The 20750-nt window shown below is 15.7% G+C and overlaps 6 protein-coding genes across 6 annotated transcripts, besides 53 other annotated features; 2 read left to right on the forward strand and 4 right to left on the reverse strand. All coding sequences in view use genetic code 6, as the record gives it.

Annotated features, from left to right (window-relative positions):
- Nucleotides 1–1113: 1113 nt before the first annotated feature.
- Nucleotides 1114–1164: a microsatellite.
- Nucleotides 1120–1186: a microsatellite.
- Nucleotides 1123–1250: a microsatellite.
- Nucleotides 1125–1294: a microsatellite.
- Nucleotides 1129–1299: a microsatellite.
- Nucleotides 1146–1240: a microsatellite.
- A 38-nt stretch (nucleotides 1300–1337) lies between the features above and the next one.
- Nucleotides 1338–1370: a microsatellite.
- Nucleotides 1351–1383: a microsatellite.
- A 680-nt stretch (nucleotides 1384–2063) lies between these two features.
- IMG5_063020 (hypothetical protein) lies at nucleotides 2064–2586 on the forward strand (the record flags this gene model as incomplete). The annotated part of the gene is made up of 1 exon (XM_004036985.1): nucleotides 2064–2586. Exon 1 carries the CDS (start codon nucleotides 2083–2085, stop codon nucleotides 2584–2586), a length of 504 nt encoding a protein of 167 aa, XP_004037033.1. The 5' UTR covers nucleotides 2064–2082.
- Nucleotides 2587–2601: 15 nt separating this feature from the next.
- Nucleotides 2602–2626: a microsatellite.
- Nucleotides 2627–2669: 43 nt separating this feature from the next.
- Nucleotides 2670–2757: a microsatellite.
- A 670-nt stretch (nucleotides 2758–3427) lies between these two features.
- Nucleotides 3428–3499: a microsatellite.
- Nucleotides 3500–4669: 1170 nt separating this feature from the next.
- Nucleotides 4670–4715: a microsatellite.
- A 254-nt stretch (nucleotides 4716–4969) lies between these two features.
- Nucleotides 4970–5009: a microsatellite.
- A 555-nt stretch (nucleotides 5010–5564) lies between these two features.
- Nucleotides 5565–5636: a microsatellite.
- Nucleotides 5578–5636: a microsatellite.
- A 197-nt stretch (nucleotides 5637–5833) lies between these two features.
- Nucleotides 5834–5922: a microsatellite.
- Nucleotides 5923–6109: 187 nt separating this feature from the next.
- Nucleotides 6110–6146: a microsatellite.
- Nucleotides 6147–6710: 564 nt separating this feature from the next.
- Nucleotides 6711–8952, reverse strand: IMG5_063030 (hypothetical protein; the record flags this gene model as incomplete). Its single annotated transcript, XM_004036986.1, has 6 exons — nucleotides 6711–6754; nucleotides 6910–6994; nucleotides 7187–7636; nucleotides 7750–8323; nucleotides 8445–8517; nucleotides 8910–8952. 6 exons carry the CDS (start codon nucleotides 8950–8952, stop codon nucleotides 6711–6713), a joined length of 1269 nt encoding a protein of 422 aa, XP_004037034.1.
- Nucleotides 6839–6908: a microsatellite.
- Nucleotides 7668–7723: a microsatellite.
- Nucleotides 7672–7723: a microsatellite.
- Nucleotides 8326–8362: a microsatellite.
- Nucleotides 8344–8402: a microsatellite.
- Nucleotides 8357–8403: a microsatellite.
- Nucleotides 8953–9572: 620 nt separating the features above from the next.
- Nucleotides 9573–9680: a microsatellite.
- Nucleotides 9681–9738: 58 nt separating this feature from the next.
- Nucleotides 9739–11451, forward strand: IMG5_063040 (TBC1 domain member; the record flags this gene model as incomplete). Its single annotated transcript, XM_004036987.1, has 6 exons — nucleotides 9739–9800; nucleotides 9868–10177; nucleotides 10231–10402; nucleotides 10465–10992; nucleotides 11151–11252; nucleotides 11396–11451. The coding sequence occupies 6 exons, from the start codon at nucleotides 9739–9741 to the stop codon at nucleotides 11449–11451; spliced, it is 1230 nt and encodes a 409-aa protein (XP_004037035.1).
- Nucleotides 11026–11113: a microsatellite.
- Nucleotides 11109–11149: a microsatellite.
- Nucleotides 11301–11342: a microsatellite.
- Nucleotides 11302–11333: a microsatellite.
- A 559-nt stretch (nucleotides 11452–12010) lies between the features above and the next one.
- Nucleotides 12011–12058: a microsatellite.
- Nucleotides 12023–12057: a microsatellite.
- A 9-nt stretch (nucleotides 12059–12067) lies between the features above and the next one.
- On the reverse strand, nucleotides 12068–13072 carry IMG5_063050 (hypothetical protein; the record flags this gene model as incomplete). Its single annotated transcript, XM_004036988.1, has 1 exon — nucleotides 12068–13072. The coding sequence occupies one exon, from the start codon at nucleotides 13070–13072 to the stop codon at nucleotides 12068–12070; it is 1005 nt and encodes a 334-aa protein (XP_004037036.1).
- Nucleotides 13073–13332: 260 nt separating this feature from the next.
- IMG5_063060 (protein kinase domain protein) lies at nucleotides 13333–15811 on the reverse strand (the record flags this gene model as incomplete). The annotated part of the gene is made up of 4 exons (XM_004036989.1): nucleotides 13333–13546; nucleotides 14496–14541; nucleotides 14796–15252; nucleotides 15356–15811. The coding sequence occupies 4 exons, from the start codon at nucleotides 15809–15811 to the stop codon at nucleotides 13333–13335; spliced, it is 1173 nt and encodes a 390-aa protein (XP_004037037.1).
- Nucleotides 14180–14247: a microsatellite.
- Nucleotides 14192–14247: a microsatellite.
- Nucleotides 14565–14609: a microsatellite.
- Nucleotides 15256–15293: a microsatellite.
- Nucleotides 15262–15289: a microsatellite.
- Nucleotides 15301–15341: a microsatellite.
- A 21-nt stretch (nucleotides 15812–15832) lies between the features above and the next one.
- Nucleotides 15833–15888: a microsatellite.
- Nucleotides 15842–15888: a microsatellite.
- Nucleotides 15889–17141: 1253 nt separating this feature from the next.
- Nucleotides 17142–17197: a microsatellite.
- A 1373-nt stretch (nucleotides 17198–18570) lies between these two features.
- Nucleotides 18571–18673: a microsatellite.
- Nucleotides 18635–18680: a microsatellite.
- A 215-nt stretch (nucleotides 18681–18895) lies between these two features.
- Nucleotides 18896–18928: a microsatellite.
- Nucleotides 18896–18943: a microsatellite.
- Nucleotides 18908–18938: a microsatellite.
- Nucleotide 18944: 1 nt separating the features above from the next.
- Nucleotides 18945–19000: a microsatellite.
- A 92-nt stretch (nucleotides 19001–19092) lies between these two features.
- Nucleotides 19093–19149: a microsatellite.
- Nucleotides 19109–19152: a microsatellite.
- A 6-nt stretch (nucleotides 19153–19158) lies between these two features.
- Nucleotides 19159–19204: a microsatellite.
- A 25-nt stretch (nucleotides 19205–19229) lies between these two features.
- IMG5_063070 (hypothetical protein) lies at nucleotides 19230–20677 on the reverse strand (the record flags this gene model as incomplete). The annotated part of the gene is made up of 3 exons (XM_004036990.1): nucleotides 19230–19564; nucleotides 19617–19741; nucleotides 19800–20677. The coding sequence occupies 3 exons, from the start codon at nucleotides 20675–20677 to the stop codon at nucleotides 19230–19232; spliced, it is 1338 nt and encodes a 445-aa protein (XP_004037038.1).
- Nucleotides 20091–20144: a microsatellite.
- Nucleotides 20284–20336: a microsatellite.
- Nucleotides 20449–20478: a microsatellite.
- Nucleotides 20466–20541: a microsatellite.
- Nucleotides 20509–20556: a microsatellite.
- Nucleotides 20678–20750: the final 73 nt, after the last annotated feature.

The following is a 20750-nucleotide window of genomic DNA, read 5'->3' on the forward strand; positions in this document are numbered from 1 at the left end:
TTTCTCAAATATAAAATCTAATAGAGTTAATAATGTTTGTATGTTAAAAAAAAAAAACAAAAGTTAAAATAAAATTCCAAATTTCACAATCTAAACAAATTATTTATGTATAAACTACTAGCTGCATTTTCAATAAAAAACTTCAACTAATTATAAGTACCCTAATTTTTGCATTCTTTATTGTTAAGATTAATTATTCAAATCAAAAATTCAATAAAATAAATGAAAATATATAATAAAAAAACAGAGTTTTTCTCCCATGATCACTATAATGCATTATTTCTACACTTAAATGAATCTACTATATAATATTTAGCATAAAGTGAGTTCTCTGTATATTTACATAGGCTTTGCTTTAAATTAAACATAGATCTAAAAGATTAATCATATGATAATTTTTTAATCTAAAACTAATAGAAAATACAATATGTTAATATATTAAAAAGGTTCTGTTGTTAAATTGTATAAAATTCAAATATGTTAGGAGACAGTGAATAAAATAAATAAAAAAATTAAACATAATAATAATAAATTAGAAAGATATACACTTAAAGAGCATTAAAAGGAATTAATAATTTAAATTAAGGAATTTTAGTTAAAAGATTTTGAAATTCATATATAAATTTTATATTTTTCTTTTATTAATATTTTTTTATATATGAAGAAATATATTTATAATTTATTTTTATATTTTTTGTATTTTTAATAAAATTATATAATTTTAACTTATAAATTATTTTTTCTAATTTTAGTTTTATTCAATTTAATTATGATAATATAATTTAAATTTAAATCTGCAATATTTAATGAAAATTGAAAAAATATAAATTTCATACAAAAAATATTTTAAATGAACTTATAAAATTTATATATTTGTAAATAGATGAATAAATAAATTAAATAAAAAAATTTATAATTTATTAAAAATTATTTTCAAAATTAAAAATAGATTTGATGGAAAAAATAAAATAAAGTAAAAATGATATAAAAAATAGATAAAAAAGAATCATAAAGATAACAAAATATAATATAATAAAAATATATAAATAATAAAAAAATAAAAAAAATGTGTATGATAATATATATATTAATTTATTTATTTATATAAAATAATTTAAAATATATATATATATATATTTTTATATTTTATATATTTATATATTTATATATTTATTTATTTATATATTAATTTTTTATATATTATCTTTATTTTATTTTAATATATTATTTATTTAATTATATTTTTATATCTTAATAGTTTTATATCTTTTTTTATCATAATAATTATATATTAATTTAAATTAAAATTAAAATAATTTTATATAATAAAGTAAATATTTTATAATTTTTTTTTTTTTATATTTCTTTTTAATTTTTTTTATAAATAGTAATATAAATTTTATTATTTTAAATTTTTTAGTTTTCCTTTTCATATGTTTATTAAGTATTAAATAAAATCATATAAAAATTATCATATAAATTTATTTGTTATATAATTTTTTGTAGCATGCCATAAAGTAGCTCTCTCTTTAGCTTTATTAATTTTTGAAATATCATCTTAATTTGTTTTTAGAATTTTTAATATAGAAGTTTATAGCAGTTAAGCCTCATAATAATCATGTCCTTCTAAATAAGCAATATACTAAACAATAACATTTTTGAGATATTCACTATTAACTTATTATTGTTACGATTATTAGTTCTATTAATTTGTATCTTTTTTTAAATTACCTATATTAATATTATCTATCGAATTTGATTTAAATAAATTTATATTAAATAAATTTTCTTATTAGAATTCCTAACTTTCTTCGGTTTTTTTACTTCATTATTATTTTTTTTAAATATTCAATTTATTTTTTAATATCTCCATCAATTACTTCTGTTTATAAATTTTTTTCTTCTTTAAAAGATTCAATTTTATCATTTTCTTTAATATTTTTTTACATTAAGGAATTTTCCAATTATTTATTTTTTTCCAATAAAAACTCAATCTCATTTCTAAGTTTTAAATAGTCATTTAATTTTTAAGAATTCGCCATTTTTTTACTGAACAAGTTTTAATTCTATTTATTTTATTACATGTCCTTTAATAATTATTCAGCTTTAAAGCTTTCAAATTGCTCTTTTATTTTCTCTAAACTCAAAATAACTTCGTTTTTACTTTTTAATTCATTATTTAATTATTTTATTTCTTCAAATAAATCCCCATTTTATTAATATTATTATTTTTTTCCTTATTCCTATTCCCTTTTTCCCCATAATTAACATAGATAATTATAATCAATTTCACCAGGATTTATAGGCTAATTAAATATATATTATTTTTCATTAAAAATATGCTTTTGTAAAAATTAGATTATATTTTCTAAATCTTTTTTTAAAAGTTTTTATTCTTTGTAATTTTTTATGTATTTTGCTTCAAGCTTTGATAATTTGGTACTTGTAACTTTTATTTCTTTTATTTTTTCCTTTAATAATAGAATTAAACTTTCATTACTTATTTAATCATTTATAATAATTTCGTTTTCAGCCATTTTTTAAATTTATATTTTTTTTTTAAATTATATTAAAATTTTATAATGAAATATGTATATAAAATAATATTTAATATTAATATTTAATAATAAATATATAGATATTTATAAAGAAAAAGAATTATAAAATACATATAAATATGTATATATATATAATCATATATATATATATATAAAATATATATATATATATATATATAATATATAAATATTTATATATTATTTATTCATTCAATTTTTTTATAACATAAAAATAATTTATTTATTTTTTTTATATATACTATTACAGTTATTTTGTTTATTATTATAATTATATAATATTAAATAAAAATTTAATTCAAGTTATTTTTTTTTAATGGATATAAAATATAACTAATAATATTTTTTTGAATATTAAAAGTTAATACAATAAGGATATTTTAAAAAGATCATATAAATAATTTAAAAGCAAGATAAAAAATAGTCATAATTTTTATTAAATAATTAACAATTAATTTAATAATGTCGAATTTTTATTTTTTGTTCATTAAAAATTTTAAATAAATATTAATAAAAAAATAAATTTGGATAAAATGTTTCAACTATTAAAATTCTTAATTAATGTGTTCAAAAAATAAAAATATGGTATGAAATATTATCAAAAAATTAAGAAAGAAAATCATTAGTTTAATTTACTATTGAATAATAGGATTATATTAACAGAAATTATATTAAAGATAAAAATAATAATAAATAATAAGACAAATAATAAAGTTTTAAAAATTATTTTTAAAAGTAAATATATTTTAAATAAAATAAGTTGAGTTTCATATAAATGAATATTGGAAATAACTAATTTAATTATGTTATAAGCTATTTTAATTTTACAAAATGTATATAAATTAATAATAATATATATATATATATATATATATATATATATATATATATATATATATATATATATATATATAATACATATAAATAATTATTCTTTTTTTATAATATGATAATTTATATTTATTAAGCTAGGGATAACATGAGTTATCTTTAAAATACTTGTAAATTGCAAACAATATATTAATAAAATAAGAATATATGAATTCTATAGTATTATTAATTTTTTAAAAAATTAATAATTATTAAATAAGGATATTTCAACAATAGATATATGTTGTTCATTAAAATATGAAATAATTTTAGTTTATTTACAATCGGAACAGTTTAAAAATAAAAATATTTTATATAATAAATTTAATTTTTTTTTTTTAATAAAATAAAGATTTGATAGCTGCTTAGATGAAATAGTAGTAATATGCATATTATTATAAAAATTAGTTAGTTTTTATTATTTTGACAATTATAATTCAAAATTATAAGATTAAAATTTTAAAATTAACCGAAAACATAAACGAAAATATGAATTATATATAAAGAAATTGATATTAGTATTAATATATGGGCATATAATATACGAATATAAAGAAAATCTTGAAAAACATACTGAAACAGTAAAGCTGGCAAGCTGGATAGTGAGAAAATATTTAAATCAAAATATGGAAATGAAGATAATAACAAATACTTATGAAAAACAATATTTTGAAAAATACTCTTAATATCAAGAATAAACGGGGGAAATAAATAAAATAATAAAAAACGCATTTTAAATTAAAACAAATTATTTGAGTGAATAAAAAAATTAGAAAAATAGAAATTTAAATTAAGAAATAAATAATGTTTTTAATCAATTTTTATACAATAAATATAGAATTAAAGAATTAAATAATAGCTAATTTATTATAAAATATAATTCTTTAGATAATAAAAATAATAATACTATAGAATAGTCTAAATTTTCAACTAAAAATAAAGAAAACATTCTCAGTACTTTCCAAAATGAAGAAGAAAGTACTACTATTTAAACTTTGTCTAAAAATATAAATAATAATGAAAGAATTTTTTTTTCGAAATAAATTTCAGTATAATAAGATAATACAATGAACAATTCTATTTCTTAAAAAAAATAGAAAATAAATAAAAATAAATATTACGAAAATTTTTTATTTAATTACCCAAATAAAGATTATAAAACTTTAATATTTAAAATTTAATAAGAAAAAAATAATAATTTCAAAAAAGTAAAAAATATAAATTATATATATATATATATATAAATATTTATATATATATATATATATAGTAATATACTAACATTTCATCAAAATATTTTAAAAATAATAACTAAACATATGAAAATATACAATAAATATATTAACTAAATAATAATTCTATATAAAATTTAGATTATTTCACCCAATAATTAATATGTAAAAAAATGCTAGAAGTAAAATAATTTAACTCTTTAAAATAAATAAACTAAGACTTCATTGAAATTTCAAATTAAATTTCAATATAAAAAAAAGAACAAGATTTTTAAATAAACTCTATACAATTAAAAGTAAATTAAAAATATAAAAATAAAATAAAAATATATTAATAAGAAAATCTATGGAAATCTAAGTTAAGAAAAAAATAAAAAAATAAATAATAAACTAGATAATATTTTAAATATTAATTAATCACAAATAGAGGTAAAATAGGATACTCTTTTATTTAATAATCATTATAGAACATTATCTTAGATAGAAGAAAGAAAAGAAAACTAAAAATAATAATAAAAGCAAATCATATAATTATTAAACTCTAGAAAAAAAAAAAAACGAGAAAATTTAAAGGAATTAATATTAAAACATGATGATAAATTCTAGGTTAAAAAATTAAAAGAATATATTGAATAATATAATAATTAAAATTAACATAAAGAAGAATAATAAATATATTAATTTAAGAAATATGATATATTTATAAAATAATTAATAGAAGAAAAATAAAAATAAATTAATACAACAGTCCAAGACCTGAAAATTTAAGCAAAAAAAGAATGCGAAAGTAGTTTTCTTAATAAATTATTCTAAGATATTAAACATTAAATACCTTCGAATTAGGTATCAATAAAAGAAGATAAGTAAACACAATATATCAAGTATTTATATTATTTAAAATATATATATATATATATTAATATATATATATATATATATATATATATATATATATATAAGATAAAAAGCTTAAAATTTTAATGAAAAAATTATGTTTAAATTTGGAAATTTAGCAAAAAGTGCAAGTTCATAATCATGTAATTAAAGTTAAAAATAAGATAAATCAATATATGATAATGCAATAAAAAATATTTATGTAAGTGTTAATAAAAAAAAATAAGATAATGAAAATCAAATCAAATAAATAGAAAACGAAATAAGTAATAAATAATAATAATAATAATAAAATTAATAATAATTATAATAATAATAATAATAATAAAAATAAAAATAAAAATAATAATTATTAATATAATGATTTTAATAATTTTTTCTAAAAAATAATTTATAAATATTAAATATAATATTAATAAAATAGATATAAATAAATAAATTTTTATATATTTATTTTAATATATTTAATATATAAAATTATTTTATATAAATATTTGAAATCTTTCAAATATTTTTTTTCCTATTATTATTATAAAATTCTTAATTTTTATTATTTCTATAATATTTATTATTTTCAAACATATTTTTTATTTATTCTCTACTCATTTCTTTATTATTATTATATTTTTTATATTAATTTAATTTCTTATTTTCTCCTATTAATTTCTCTCTTCTTTCCGGATCAATAGGTTCTTCATCATTAAAAAAACTTTTTTTATAATTTTTATTATCTTATTATATTGTATATATTTCATTATTATAATAAATAGGTTCATTTTCTTCATAATCATCATCTACTTCCTCCTCGTATTCATATTAATTTAATTTTTTAAGTATTTAATTTTAATCTTATAATAGAATTTTTTTCGCCTATTCTTCTAATAAAGCATCATTTATTTCATCGGCTTGATCATAAACTAAATATGTATTATTAATTATCTCATCTTTTATTTTTTATATTTAATTATCTTTTTCAAGCTTATCTAAAGGATTTAAAGTATCTCCAAATTTTTTCAAATGAGATGTTTTTTTATAATCATCCTTTAAATTTGATGTATTTATTTATGTTATTATTTCATTTGTTTTATCAGACAATAAATTCTAATCTAATTAATCTTCGATTTAATTATTTTCTAATTCACAATCTATTTTATATTTATTTACATTATTAGATAAACTATCCTTATGATTTATATGATTTCCTTAATAACCTTTATTTTCTTAATTTACATTATTACAATCATTTTCATTAATTTCATAATTTTAATTATTATTATTATTATTATTATTATTATTATTATTATTATTATTATTATTATTATTATTATTATTATTACCACTTTCGTTATTATTATCTCCACCGTTATTATTGCTTCCTCCTTTTTTATTATTTGTTTCTTTTTCTTAATTATATTTTTCTTCCTTAATTTATTTTATTAATTCATTAGGTTTTATTTTCCCATTAACTAATTATTAGACATCTGCAATGGTTATTTCTATAAACCTCTTAGTTCCTTTATCAAATATAATTGCTTTTTTTCCAATATCTCCATCAAATCTATTCTTTTTGATATCAATAACTCTATAATGTTCTCTATTTTACATAATAATTACTTAATCGGCTTCCTAAGTAGCTTTTGCGCTTCCAAATACTGACGATATATTCAAATCTTCTCTATCATCAACTTTTTTAGGATGAATAACTAAAGTTAAATGAATGTTTTTTTCAGTAGCTAATTTCCTAAAATTTTCTATAGCCTTATCTTATAAATCAAATTTATCAAATCCTTTCCCTTAAGTACCTAAAAGGAACTATAAATTATCAATAATCACATGTTATATATTATAAGCATAGATCGAATATTCAATTGTTTCTAAAATATTATTAATATTTGTGGAACCAAAAAAAGACATAAAATACATAGGAATGTTCTAAAATTACTCAGACCAATAAATAAATTTTTCGGGACTTTTGAACAAATTTTCATTACTATATTATAAAACCATATTAGTTGCTAAAATCTCATTTTTTATTTCAAAAGATCCCCATAAAGTTGGAACTTACTAAAAAATTTATAAATAAAGAAAAAAAAAAATATATATATATATATATATAAAAATATATATATATATATAAATATATATATATATTTAATTATGCATATTAATTTGTATACTTTAGAACAAAAATCTAACGATAATTATGATAAAAATGTAGTTTTTCCGGAACCTGTTGGCCCTGTAAGTACAGTCATTTCCCCTTTTCTTAATCCTTTTATTTTTTCGTTATAGAATTAAAAAGATGAACATTTTACTCCTTAATTTAAATCAAATTTAAATATTCTGTTATATACTTATTCTTTAATATCTTCGAATTTAAGGATATTTTTATCATGAATCGTTCTTGCTTCCTTTATATATTATATCATTTTATGTGGGTTTTTTCTCAATACATCATTAGCGTCCTTTTCTCCATTTTTAGTTAAGACAATAAAAGATCTATTTAAACCTAATTTCTCTGCTATTTTAGGGTAATTATTTTACCCAGCCTAATCATTATCCATCCAAAGGTAAATTTTTTCGAATTGTTCCAAGCAATTTATAACCTAACAAGGTAAATTACATGCCCCATTAGGTAACGAAATACTAGGAATGCCTGTTTCTTAAAAAACTGCCATAGCATCATATTCTCCCTCTGTTATAACTATTTCTTTGGCATTAATAGGTACAGTGTTTAATCCAAAAAGCCCACTATAAATAAAAATATATACATAAATACAAAAATATATAAATATATATATATATAATTATATATAATATTTATAAATATTTTTTTATTTTTATATATAAATAAATATTATATTTTTTATACCTTGATTATCCAGAAGGTTTCATTCTCATAAATTATTTATTTTCCTTACCTACTCCTCTTATTTTACATTTAACTAATTTATATATACTAGTACTAATTTATTTATCATTATTATTTTCATCCTAAAAGACATTTTTTATATTTCTATTTATTTTTTTAAACATCGGAAAGTAAATGCAGCATATATTCTAATTTTCTCCGTTTTTATTTATAAAATTTTCCATTCCAATTCCTACTTTATATTTTTATAAAACTTCCAATTTTAAATGTCTTTGTTCTTTATTTTATTTACCCGTTAAATATTCAATTTCATTTTTAAATTCTTCATTATTTAATAATTACTATATATATATGTGAAATTCACTATCGTCTAATTGACTCTCCATTTAATTTTAAAACTCATTTTAATATTTTAAATAGTCATTTAAAATTATATTTTTTGACAATAGATTCTTAAAATCATACCATGAACCTTTTATTGAACATCTAAAGCAATTAAATGAACCATTTTATTTCTTTATGTTCAATCTATAGGCATTTGTGGGATCATCATTATGCTGTTTTGGACAAAAAGGGCACCATTAGACTCTTATAAATTCCCCGTTTGTTGAATTAATGAATTTAAAGTTATGTTTTTCCAATTAATATTATATATCCTCTTCTTTTAATTAATAGTATTAACTCACTTAAGTTCTTTTCTGGAAAAAATCATTATCATATGTATTTGAAGAATTATAATTTTAATAATTTTTTAATTTGGATTATCTTAATTATTGTTATTATCCGTTGTAAAGTATTTTTTTATTAAATTTTTAAAATTATATTTGGAAATATTTATGGTTTTAAATATTTTGTATTTTTTATGAATTTTAATTATGATTTAGTTATTAATTTTATGTAATTTATCATTTTTTAGTTTTTATATTATTGGAAATTTAATTTTAATCTTTTTTATTTTAATTTTTAGTAAATTTTAAAATTAAACTATCTTATTATTTTTTGAAAAATTTATTTTTATTATAAATATTATATTTAAAAAAATAATGTTTTTATTTATAAATAAATAAAACAAAAAAATTATATAATTATAAATAAAATAAACAAATAGAAATATTTTGCAGAAGACTGATAAAATAAATATAATATAATAAAAATATATATATATATATATTAATATTAATATAAATATTAATTTAAAATAGAAATATATATATAAAAAAATATTATAAATATAAACACATTTTCTTAATTTATTTTTTGTCAAAAAATAAAAAGTAAAAATATAAAAATAAATATGGATACTGAATAAATAATAATTTCATGTGCAAAAATAAACGATAAACATAAATAAGAATTGTAAAAATATAAACTTAAAAAAAATTAAAAACATAAATTTATACATTTATAATTATTTTAAAAAAAGTCCAGATTTAGAATAAGCATTTTCATTTTCTAATTTTTAAAAATATATTTTAAATTCATTAGATAATATAGACGAATTATTAGATATTCTAAAAAATATTTAATTGGAAAATCTCTAAATAAGATTTAATGTTTGGAGGATTCTTTTAGGGATATTTTAATCAGAATAATCATAAGATGAAAAACTTGACTAATTAAAAAAACATAGATAGGAATATAAATAATTATGGGAATCATATAATAAGCAAATATTAAAATAAGAAAATAAGCCTAAACAAGTATTTAATCCATTAGCAAAAAACATATAAAATGTAAAAATAAAAAAAAATTATATAATATAATTTTTTTTTTTTAAAAAAAAAAGACAGTAAGACCTGGATATTTTGAGGATAATGAATTAAAAAGTGAAATAAAAAAAGATGTCGATAGGACTTATTAAGATAAACCATTTTTTAATAATTTAAATATAAAACAAATTATGTCGAATATCCTTTTTGTTTATAGTAAAAAAAATAATGATGTTTCTTATAGATAAGGTTTATATATAATATAAAATAATAATGAAACAAATAATTTATGTATAAATTTATAATAAAAGGTATGAATGAATTAATAGCAAGTTTTCTAGTAATTTATTTTTCTGAAAGTTTATATATAAAAAATAACTAATATGAAGATAGTAAAATATATGAAATTGCATAAAGTTTTATTAATCCGGATTTCGCAGAGGCAGACGTTTATCAAATATTCAACAAAATGATGGAAGCAGGTCATTTAGAAATGTTTAGGCCTTATTTATGTGAAAATGCAAAAAAAAAATCAGATTATAATATAAGTTCTAAAAAATAATAAGCAATTTTAATAAGAATAGGAAAAATATAAAATCATTATTTGAAAATTATAGATATAGAATTATTTAAACATATAAAATTATTAAATGTAGAAATGTAAATTTTTCTTTTAAGATGGATAAGATGTGTACATACTAGAGAATATCATTTAAGTGACTCGTTTTTAATATGGGATAGTATTTTTTTTGAATATTTTTAAAATAAAAGTATTGAAAATAATTTTTTTTTAATTGATTGTATATGTTTAGCTATGATTTAATTTGTTAGATAATAAAGTATTAAAAAAATATATTTATATATAAATACATATATAAAATATAAAAAATAAAATATAAAAAATAAAATATAAAATGTAAAATATAACATATAAAATAAAAATATAAAATATAAAATATATATATATATATATATATATATATATATATATATATAGTTTTGGAAAAAGAAGAATCTTCGGATTGTTTATAAAGATTTTTAAAATTTCCACCAGTCGAAAATATTAAATCTATCATTGAATAATCTTTTTAAATTAAGGGTAATTATTTAGTTAATAAATTTTTCTTTTTAATTATAATTATTAATACATATATATAATTATATATATATATATATATATGCATATATAATTTTTTAAAAAATATTAAAGAAAATATTTTAAATGATTAAAATAATAATTAGCAAATAATGAAATAATAAACATTTTATAAGAATTTGAATTTATTTAGCAATAATGATAATAATGTTTAATAATAATAATAAGCAGATATTTTATAACAAACATATAAAGAAAATATGTTACAAACTTAAAATTAATAAAACTAATTTATGTAAAGCAATTAACAATAATATTAAAACAACTCTAATAAGGATAACACATAGCATAAAAATTATTAATTTATTTTAGAATAAAATGAATATTAAAATATTGTAAATAAATTAAATACTTCTTTATAAATTCTAAATGAAATATCTAATAAGTAAAAATTATCTATAATTAATGTTTTATAAAAATAAAAACTAGTACTGAAACTTCTGAAAAAGTAAACTAAGTATTAGAAGAAATAAAAGGTGTTTAAAAAATTTTAAAAACACAATAAGAAGAAAAAGTAGAATAGTAATCAGAAAACAAAGCAAAAATTAATTAAACAAATAATACATATATTTGATAATATTATTTTAGAAAAGAATTCTAATAAATCCTTATTTATAATCCATATAAATTATATATTTATAAAAATTAATTTTCTAAAATAAATATATTATAAATACCCAAACAAAATATACATAAAATTCAAACAAAACAACATAAATCAAAACTAAAAAATAAACAAAACAAAAAAACTAACATACTCAACAATCATCATCTACCAAATAAACTAAATGTTAGAACTAATTTCTTAAAACACTCTTCGGTAACGCAAAAGTGGGATCAATTTAATCTAACTAATATTTTTCCCCATCAAGTAAGCTTAAAGCCGCAATTCCAAAAAACGAATGAAAAACATCAACACAATTATCCGGTCTATCCGCAATTCCTCCTTTTTCATCTTAACAATCTATTATAAATTACTCTAAATTCCCACAATCAATCCATTACTATCTTTTAATCATTTTAAAAGCCGAAAAAATCCACCAACTATAACATACATCTGCTAATTTTTCCGGTCTACCATTAAATCCTCCTTTGCTAGTCTATCTTTCACTAAGCCAATACCCCAAAGCATCTTTATCGATACTATTTAAAAAACCTCCAATTTTCAAAGCACCTACTCCTGTGAAAACATACGCCCCATGACTTTCTGCATCTGGCTATCCGCCGAAACTTCCGTCAAAATTTCTACATAAAAGTACAAACTCGCATGCCTTTTTAACATTAACCTCCTCCAGTCTATTTAATAAAGCCAAACAGCTCAAACCGCAATAAGAAAAACGAGTATCCACTTCTCCCCATTTATCTCCCATAAAACTACCGTCTTCTTTTTGTAAAGTTTTTATATATTAAACTACTTTTTCGGCATCAATTTCCTATAAGGCTTTTAATAAAATCAAAACTAAAACTGCATAATGTGTAGATGTCAAATGTGAATCATGTAGAATGTTTCCGCCAAATCCACCATCTTCATTTTGACAAGATTTCACCCAAGAAATTAATTATAATCGCTTTTCTTCAGGAAGTTCGACTTTTAAACATTTTAAAGCATTAATACTCCAATAAGCGCCCCCTAAACGAAGGTGTTCGCTTAAATAATAACCTATCGACTCTAAGTCTTTGGAATTTTCAAGGGATAATAAATATTAAATATGTGCTTCGCGATAAAATGGTTTATTGTTTATTGGTTATTATTTATGGTCCATTTTTTTATTTTATTTTTTTTTTAAAAAAATTAATTTAAAATTGATAACTTTTATTTCTATATAAAAATAATGTATTTTGTATATCTTTTATTTTTTATTTATTTATTTAAAAGTAAAAAAAAAAATATTAAATACTTTTAAATTTTTATATTTTCTTTATTTATATTATATATTAAATTTCTTATATAAATAAATTTATTTATTCACTATATTGTGTACAATAAGTATTAAAAAATTATAATAAATAATATATAAATATATCATGCCGATTAATTTTATTTATCGTTTATTTTTTCTTTAGTTATATCATTTTAATTTTTTTTAATAGGAGAATAAAAAATTCTACGATGATTAATATCTCTTAGATTAGTTCCCGCAGTATATTTAATATACCCAATTTAATTAGGGACATATATCCCTCCGTAATCTTTATTTATTTATAATCTAATATCTCCTTATTATTTTTAAAGTCTTCTATATAAATAAAAAATAATATTTTTTTATTTAAAAAACAAAAAGTACTTATTTCTTTAAATATAGACCATATTAACACCATATAGAAATTATTATTTGTTACTATTATTATCATTATTTTATAAGGATTCCTATTCTTAAACAATATTTGAACTAGTGTTATTAGCAATTTCTTATTTAATATTATTTTATGTGCTAGTTTCTAAATTTTTAATTTATTTATAAGAACTAATTTCTTTCTCACTTTCTTTCCCTGAATTTTAATTAGCAAAATTAATTTAAGGTAAAAACATATTTTAACTTGACTAATTATTTGATTTCTATTTTTGTTCCTATTCTAATTATTATTATGAATCGTTTTATTCTTCAGTATACATAACTATTTTTTTTATACGTTCAATGTGTTAATTTATAACATCTTAATGATTATAAATAGTATTATTATTAATAATATAAGAATTTTCTTCTAGTGATTCTTAAGAACTATTATTATTAGAAGATTTTTTTTTAAAAAAATTTTTTGTTCTTTTTAAAATATTATCAGCTTTCGTATTTTCTTATACATTAAATTTTAATAAACGAGAAAGAGAATTTTTATCTATTTAAGAATTTGGATTTTAATATTTAAGCGAAAAATTGTTAGTGTTTTCTCTCATATTAAATTTCGTATTTTCTCTCATATTAAATTTCGTATTTTCTCTTAAATATAATTTTGTGCTTTCTTTAATAATACCAAATTTATTATTTTCTCTTAAATTATTACGAAATCCAAATGCTTAATGCATCTTTATTTTCAATTAAGAAGTGACATCTTTGATACAATTAAAATTATATGTGTTTTCCCTTATATTATTCATATATTAAACACGCGTTATATCTTTTTTAATGCTAACTTTTTATTTACATATTTTAATTTTATTTATTAAACATAAATATACTAAAAATTTACTATTTTTGGAATTTTTAATATTAGATATTTTTTTAAAAAACATAGTCTAATAATAAGTATAAGTATAAGTATATATTATATATATATATATATATATATATATATATATATATAAATAAAAAACCTAACACATCCATGGATGATTTTAAATTTATCCCGCAGTTATTCTTAAATCTGGTTTTATCTAAAAAATTTTCTCAAATAAATCTTTTATTTCATTACTTAATTAATTTTCTAAATCTTATGGAAAAATATAATTTTTTTAACAAATTTAATTAGTTATTTCTTGACTATTATTACCATTAAATGGTAAATATCCGCATAAAAGACCATATAAAATGACACCTAAACTCCAAATATCAATACTAGGTTATATATGTTTAATTTTATTTTACAGAACTTCTGGAGACATATATCTTAAAGATCCTATATTTATTTTTTAATGATTAGTATTTCCCATTCCCGAAATTCCAAAATCAATAATTTTAATACATTTATCATCGATAGATTTCAGTAGAATATTTTCTAATTTTAAATCTCTATGTACTAAATTTTCTGAATGACAATATCTGATTCCTTCTACTATTTAAGAAAAAAATTCCCTTGCTTCAATTTCACATAATCTTCCTTTTTTTTATACATATTCTAATAATTCGCCACCAGAAAGATGTTCCATTATATATACTACTTACATTGTTTTCAAAGTATAACAATTATATATTGTTACAATATTTTTATGCTTTAAACTTTTTAATAACTTTAAAATAATATATAAATAAAATATATAAATAAAAAAATTATGTATTATATATATATATATATATATATAGATTTATATATATATATTTTATTATTTAAACTTCAGCTTCTCTAAAAACCATATCAATATCGGAAGCGTTACTAATTAAATTTGTATCTACTATTTTTATTGCTACTTTTTGTTTTGTAAATCTATGTTCTCCTAAAATAACTTTTCCGAATCCTCCTTATCCTAATACTTTTAATTTCTTATATTCAGAAAAACTTTTTGAAGAGTTATACTCTTGTCCATCACTAGCTAATAACATTATACCATCTTATAAAAATTATAGGTCCTATTCATATATTTCTATTCCTTCATTTGTGTATAATCTAAGAAACTTTTTTATATAAAAATTTAATCCTCTTCTTAGCTTTTCTTAAATATCTAGAAATTTAGAACCTTTTTTTAATAATATTTTGCAGTGTTTATTTTCGCTTATTTCAGTATCGTCATTTAAAAATATTCGAATTATCTTGTCTTTTTCTTGTTTTAGTTCTTTTTGAATATATATCATAATTATTTCTACATTTAATTTATATTTAATTATAATATATATATATAAATATATATATATATATATATATATATATACTTATGTTTTTATAATTTATTTTTTATTTTTCTGTTATTATGTTTATTTTTTTTCATACTTTTATAATTTATATACATATTAATTTATAAAATAATATAAAAAATTACATTTTTAAATAATATACAATAAATTTTATTATATAAAATAAATAATTATCAATACAATTTTATTAAAAAATTTTATGAAATAATCTAATAATAAATTTATAAATTTTTATATTTAATACATTAATTTGAAAATTCTTATGTAGTATTGTATATTTATTAATAATTAATAATATAAAAAACATATTTATTTTATATTTAAAAATAAATAAAAAAATATAAACCTTTTAATTTCCTCCTTAAAAAAAATTAAATTAAAATTCTATTTCATATCCAAATTTCATTAAAGATTACTATAAAAAAATAGACATTATTTACATTTGTTTTTTTTCGTTTAATCCAATTTCAATTGATCTATATATTTTCTCATCTTAAATTTTTACTTTTTGCATAATTTTTTGTCCATTCTTAAGTTGTTTTAATTAATAATTCTTTATATTATCCTGCATAAACAGCATCTTAAGAATCATCTATTTTTATTGAAAAAAAAAAAGCAGAAAAAAATATTCTAATATAAAAATATTTGGTTCAGGGGCACACATTAATGCTTATAAAGATAAAAGTGCAGTTCTAATAGATAAAGCTAGAGACCAATAATTTTTTAAAATATCTAAGCAAATTGCTCCTATCTATGAAGAGATGTTAAAATTTTATATTCTTGTATCAAATTTCAACTTTTTTTTATATAATATAAATATTTTAAAAACAATTATATTATTTTGTATTTTACATTTAGAGGATTATAAAAATAATTATTATTTATTTAAATATCTATTCAAAATATTTCTCCTTAGTATTATTGTATATCGGTTTTTTTATTACTTTATTTATAATTTTATTATTGCCTTTAAAATATTTATATTTAGAAGTCCTTTGCATACCCTTTCCAATTTTATTTATCGTTTCTAACTAATTGTATTCTAATATTACTAGTTTCTGACTTAAATACTATGAATTTTTTATTAAAAATATTAAAGATTATAAAATTATATATTTATTTTTATAATAATATGAAAATTTATATATTTTTTTATGTTCTTTTTTTTTTATTATTATTACTGTTTTGTGGAAATCAGAGATTTCTTTTTAAATTCTTTCATTATTATTTCCTAGATATATTTTTAAGTTACCTTATATATGTTTTATTAATATTAATTAATTTCTTTTATTTTTTTATATAAATTAATTATTTTAATATTTTTATTATTTATTTCATATATATAATTTTCAATATATTTAGTATAATTAAAATAAAACTAAGTAATTGAATTTTTTTAGTTTCGAAAAAAAAAAAAAAAAAAAAATATCTAAATAATAAAAAAATAAACAAGAATAGAAAAAAGAAAATAATAATAATAATATTATTTAATAATTAATATCAATTAAAAATATTTTTCCTATATATATTTAACAAATTCTTTTTTTTTTATTATTTTTAATTATCAAAAATATTTTATTTATTTAAAAATTTATTAAAGCTTTGTAATTTTAGTAAAATTAAAAATAAATAATGCAATATATATTTTTATAAAAAATTTCCACGACATTTATGTTTTTATTGTTTATATTTATTTATTTTCTTGAATTTAAAAAATTCAAATATTTAGAATAATTAGAATAATCTTTATAATAAAACAATTAATACAAAGAATAATTGAGATAGATAATGACATAAAACTTAAAGAACACTGAACTTGTTATAGATTTGTAAAATAAATATAAAGAATATGAATAATTATTAAGAAAATGTGAATAGTAACAAAATGAATAATAAAATAATATTTAAAATTTTATTTATTTTAATACGGATGGTTATAATTTTGAATAAATAAACTCCTTAAAAAATATAGCTCCAATCAAAACATGTATTTTAATATTTTTTTAGAAATGTTAAATAAAAAAATAAAAGAGACAAAAATTATAGAAGATTTATAACTTACTTCACCAACATATGAAATTAAAAGTTTTTTTAAAATCTTAACTTTTTTAGATCAAAAGAATTTAAAAACCATGATTTTGTTGTTAATAATACAAACATGTATTATGTAATTATTATATTTTTTTAAAAAAAAAAAATATAAGGAAAAAAGATTATTATTTCACATAAGGTTATTCTGGATAATATACTTTTGCATTTAATGTTTCTGTAAATTTAAAGGCAATTGCGATTTTGATTCTAGAAAATGATCTAAGAAATTGTATTATAAAAAATTTTTAAATAAACGGGTTAATATCAATAAATCATTTATAATTTTATGCTTAGAAATACCATACTTTAAAATTAACAAAACGTCTAAATTTACAATAAAATTTTAATTATGAAAAAAAATAAGATGGGATTATAACATATTACTTTTAGATTATGTAAAATTAATATATTTAATAAAAATAATATATTTTTTATATAAATAGAAATCATATTAATATTTATTTTAACGCTGTTCAAATTAAATATGAAAGTTAACCAGATTAAAATTATGTATGTTTATATAAATTTAAAATTTTGGTTTGATTTTAAAGTTAATTAGTTTTTATATATAATATAATAATATAATATTTAATTTTTATTTAGAATATTAAATAATAAAATAATTATATAAACAAATAATATGATACTAAAAAAAAAAAATATTAATATAAAAAATACAATTATTAATTTATTAATAAATAAAATAATTATTTTTTAAATATAATATACTATAAAACTAAAAATTATTAATATTATATATAGAATAGATAATATAAATAATATTATAAAATAATAAGTATTCAAAAAATATTTTTATTTTTCTTTTAAAAAATGTATAATAAAAATTATTTTAAATTTTATATAAAATAATATTATAAAATTAGTGTTTAATTTTAAATATATATTTATTTAGTTTTATTTATAAATGAATATAAAAAATGTAAAAAAAAAAAATATAAAAAAAAATATAAAAAAATAAATTTATATATATATATATATATATATATATATAATTATATATAAATATATATATATATAATTTTTATATATTTATAAATTTTAATCACTTTAATTAATTTGAAAATCTTTAACAATTAAAAGCAATTTTTATTTAATCTATTTTGTAATCATTTTACAATATATTTTTATATATTTTTTTTTTTATTATATATATTTAATTATTTTTTATTTAAAATTAATAATAGAAATATTTAATATTGTAATACATATATTATTTAATATATATTTCTATTTCTTGTTTAATTTATCAATTTACTCCCCAAAATCTTTTAAAAAGTGCCAGATAAGTTGGTTTAATCGCATTTTCCTTTTTTTTTAATTTATTTAATATTATATATTTTTTCAAAAATATTATCAATATTACTTCCATTTAATAAAAATAATTAATAATTCCCATAGCAAATGCAAAAACAAGTAATTCTCCTCCTGGGATAGGTCTTACTATGTTTCTTCTTTTTAAATAATTCCATAAAGTTTCGAAAAATCTAGGCATAATAAATAATGCAATTTCAGAACGTCTTCCTTCAGGTTCCAAAGTGACTGAAAATCCAGCTATAAACGCTGCTATAGCAGGATTCCATCCTTGAAAAACATGTATTAATAAATAAATATATTATATTAAAAGATTTTATACCATCAATTTTTCTTCTAAAGTTTTTTGATTTACAAAGCATATATTTTAAAATAGCTACATAACTTCCCATAAAACAAAGAGATATTAAATAATTATATAATGTTTAAGATATAGTTTTTATTGGTCTAGTTTTATTTTAAATAATTAAAAAAAAATGCATTTATTTCATTAAAAAATTAATACTCTTTCATTAGTTTTTTACGTTTAAAAATTAATAAAGGAATTAAATGTATTGGAATATAATATTTATATGAATTTTTTACTACGGTACAAAATCTTATTAATGCTTCTTATAGGCATGTACCGTCATGAAAATCTTTACAATCTAAAAAACCACCTATTTTTTAAAAAAATTTATTTGAATAATGCTATGTATTGAAAAATTTATATATTAACCATTTATGATTTATTATTGTAGTTCTTCTGAAATAATTTTTACCCTATATTACATATATAAAATATATTATATTTAGTTAATTTTATTTTTTAATTAATACATTTTATTGTTTTACTTTATAATTTTGTTTTGTTTAATTATCTTATTTTTTTAACTCTAAATAAATGAAAAAAATAAATATATTATTTATTTTTAAATATTAAAAAAAAATATATTTATCCTAATAAATGTAAATATCTAATATAAAAATGGATATAAGGAAATAAGTATAAAAATAATAAAAAGAAAATTAAAAGAAAAAATAAATAATAAAAAATTTAAAATATATTAATTTTAATTATATATTATTTTAAATGAATTTAAGATTGAAAATAATAAAGAATTTATATATTATAAAACTATTATTATAATATAATTTATATATAAATAATTCAAATATATATATATATATATATATATTTATATTTATTTTTTATTTATTATATTTTATATTATTTTTTTTTTAATAATAATATATAATTTTTTATTAAAGTAATAAATAATAATAATTTTAATTTATCAAATTTTAATATTTTTACTTTTATTATATTTTTATTTAAATAATAAATATTTAAATTTAATTTATTGAGTTTTTTATTAATAAAATTTATGTTTGTAAATACATAAACGCATAATTTATTTATATTATTATGTTTTTTTAAAATAATTATTATAATATTTTTATAAATTAAAAAAAA

The sequence above is a fragment of the Ichthyophthirius multifiliis genome, assembly GCF_000220395.1.
Source record: "Ichthyophthirius multifiliis unplaced genomic scaffold scaff_1120509250288, whole genome shotgun sequence".
NCBI classification, from domain to species: Eukaryota; Ciliophora; class Oligohymenophorea; order Hymenostomatida; genus Ichthyophthirius; species Ichthyophthirius multifiliis.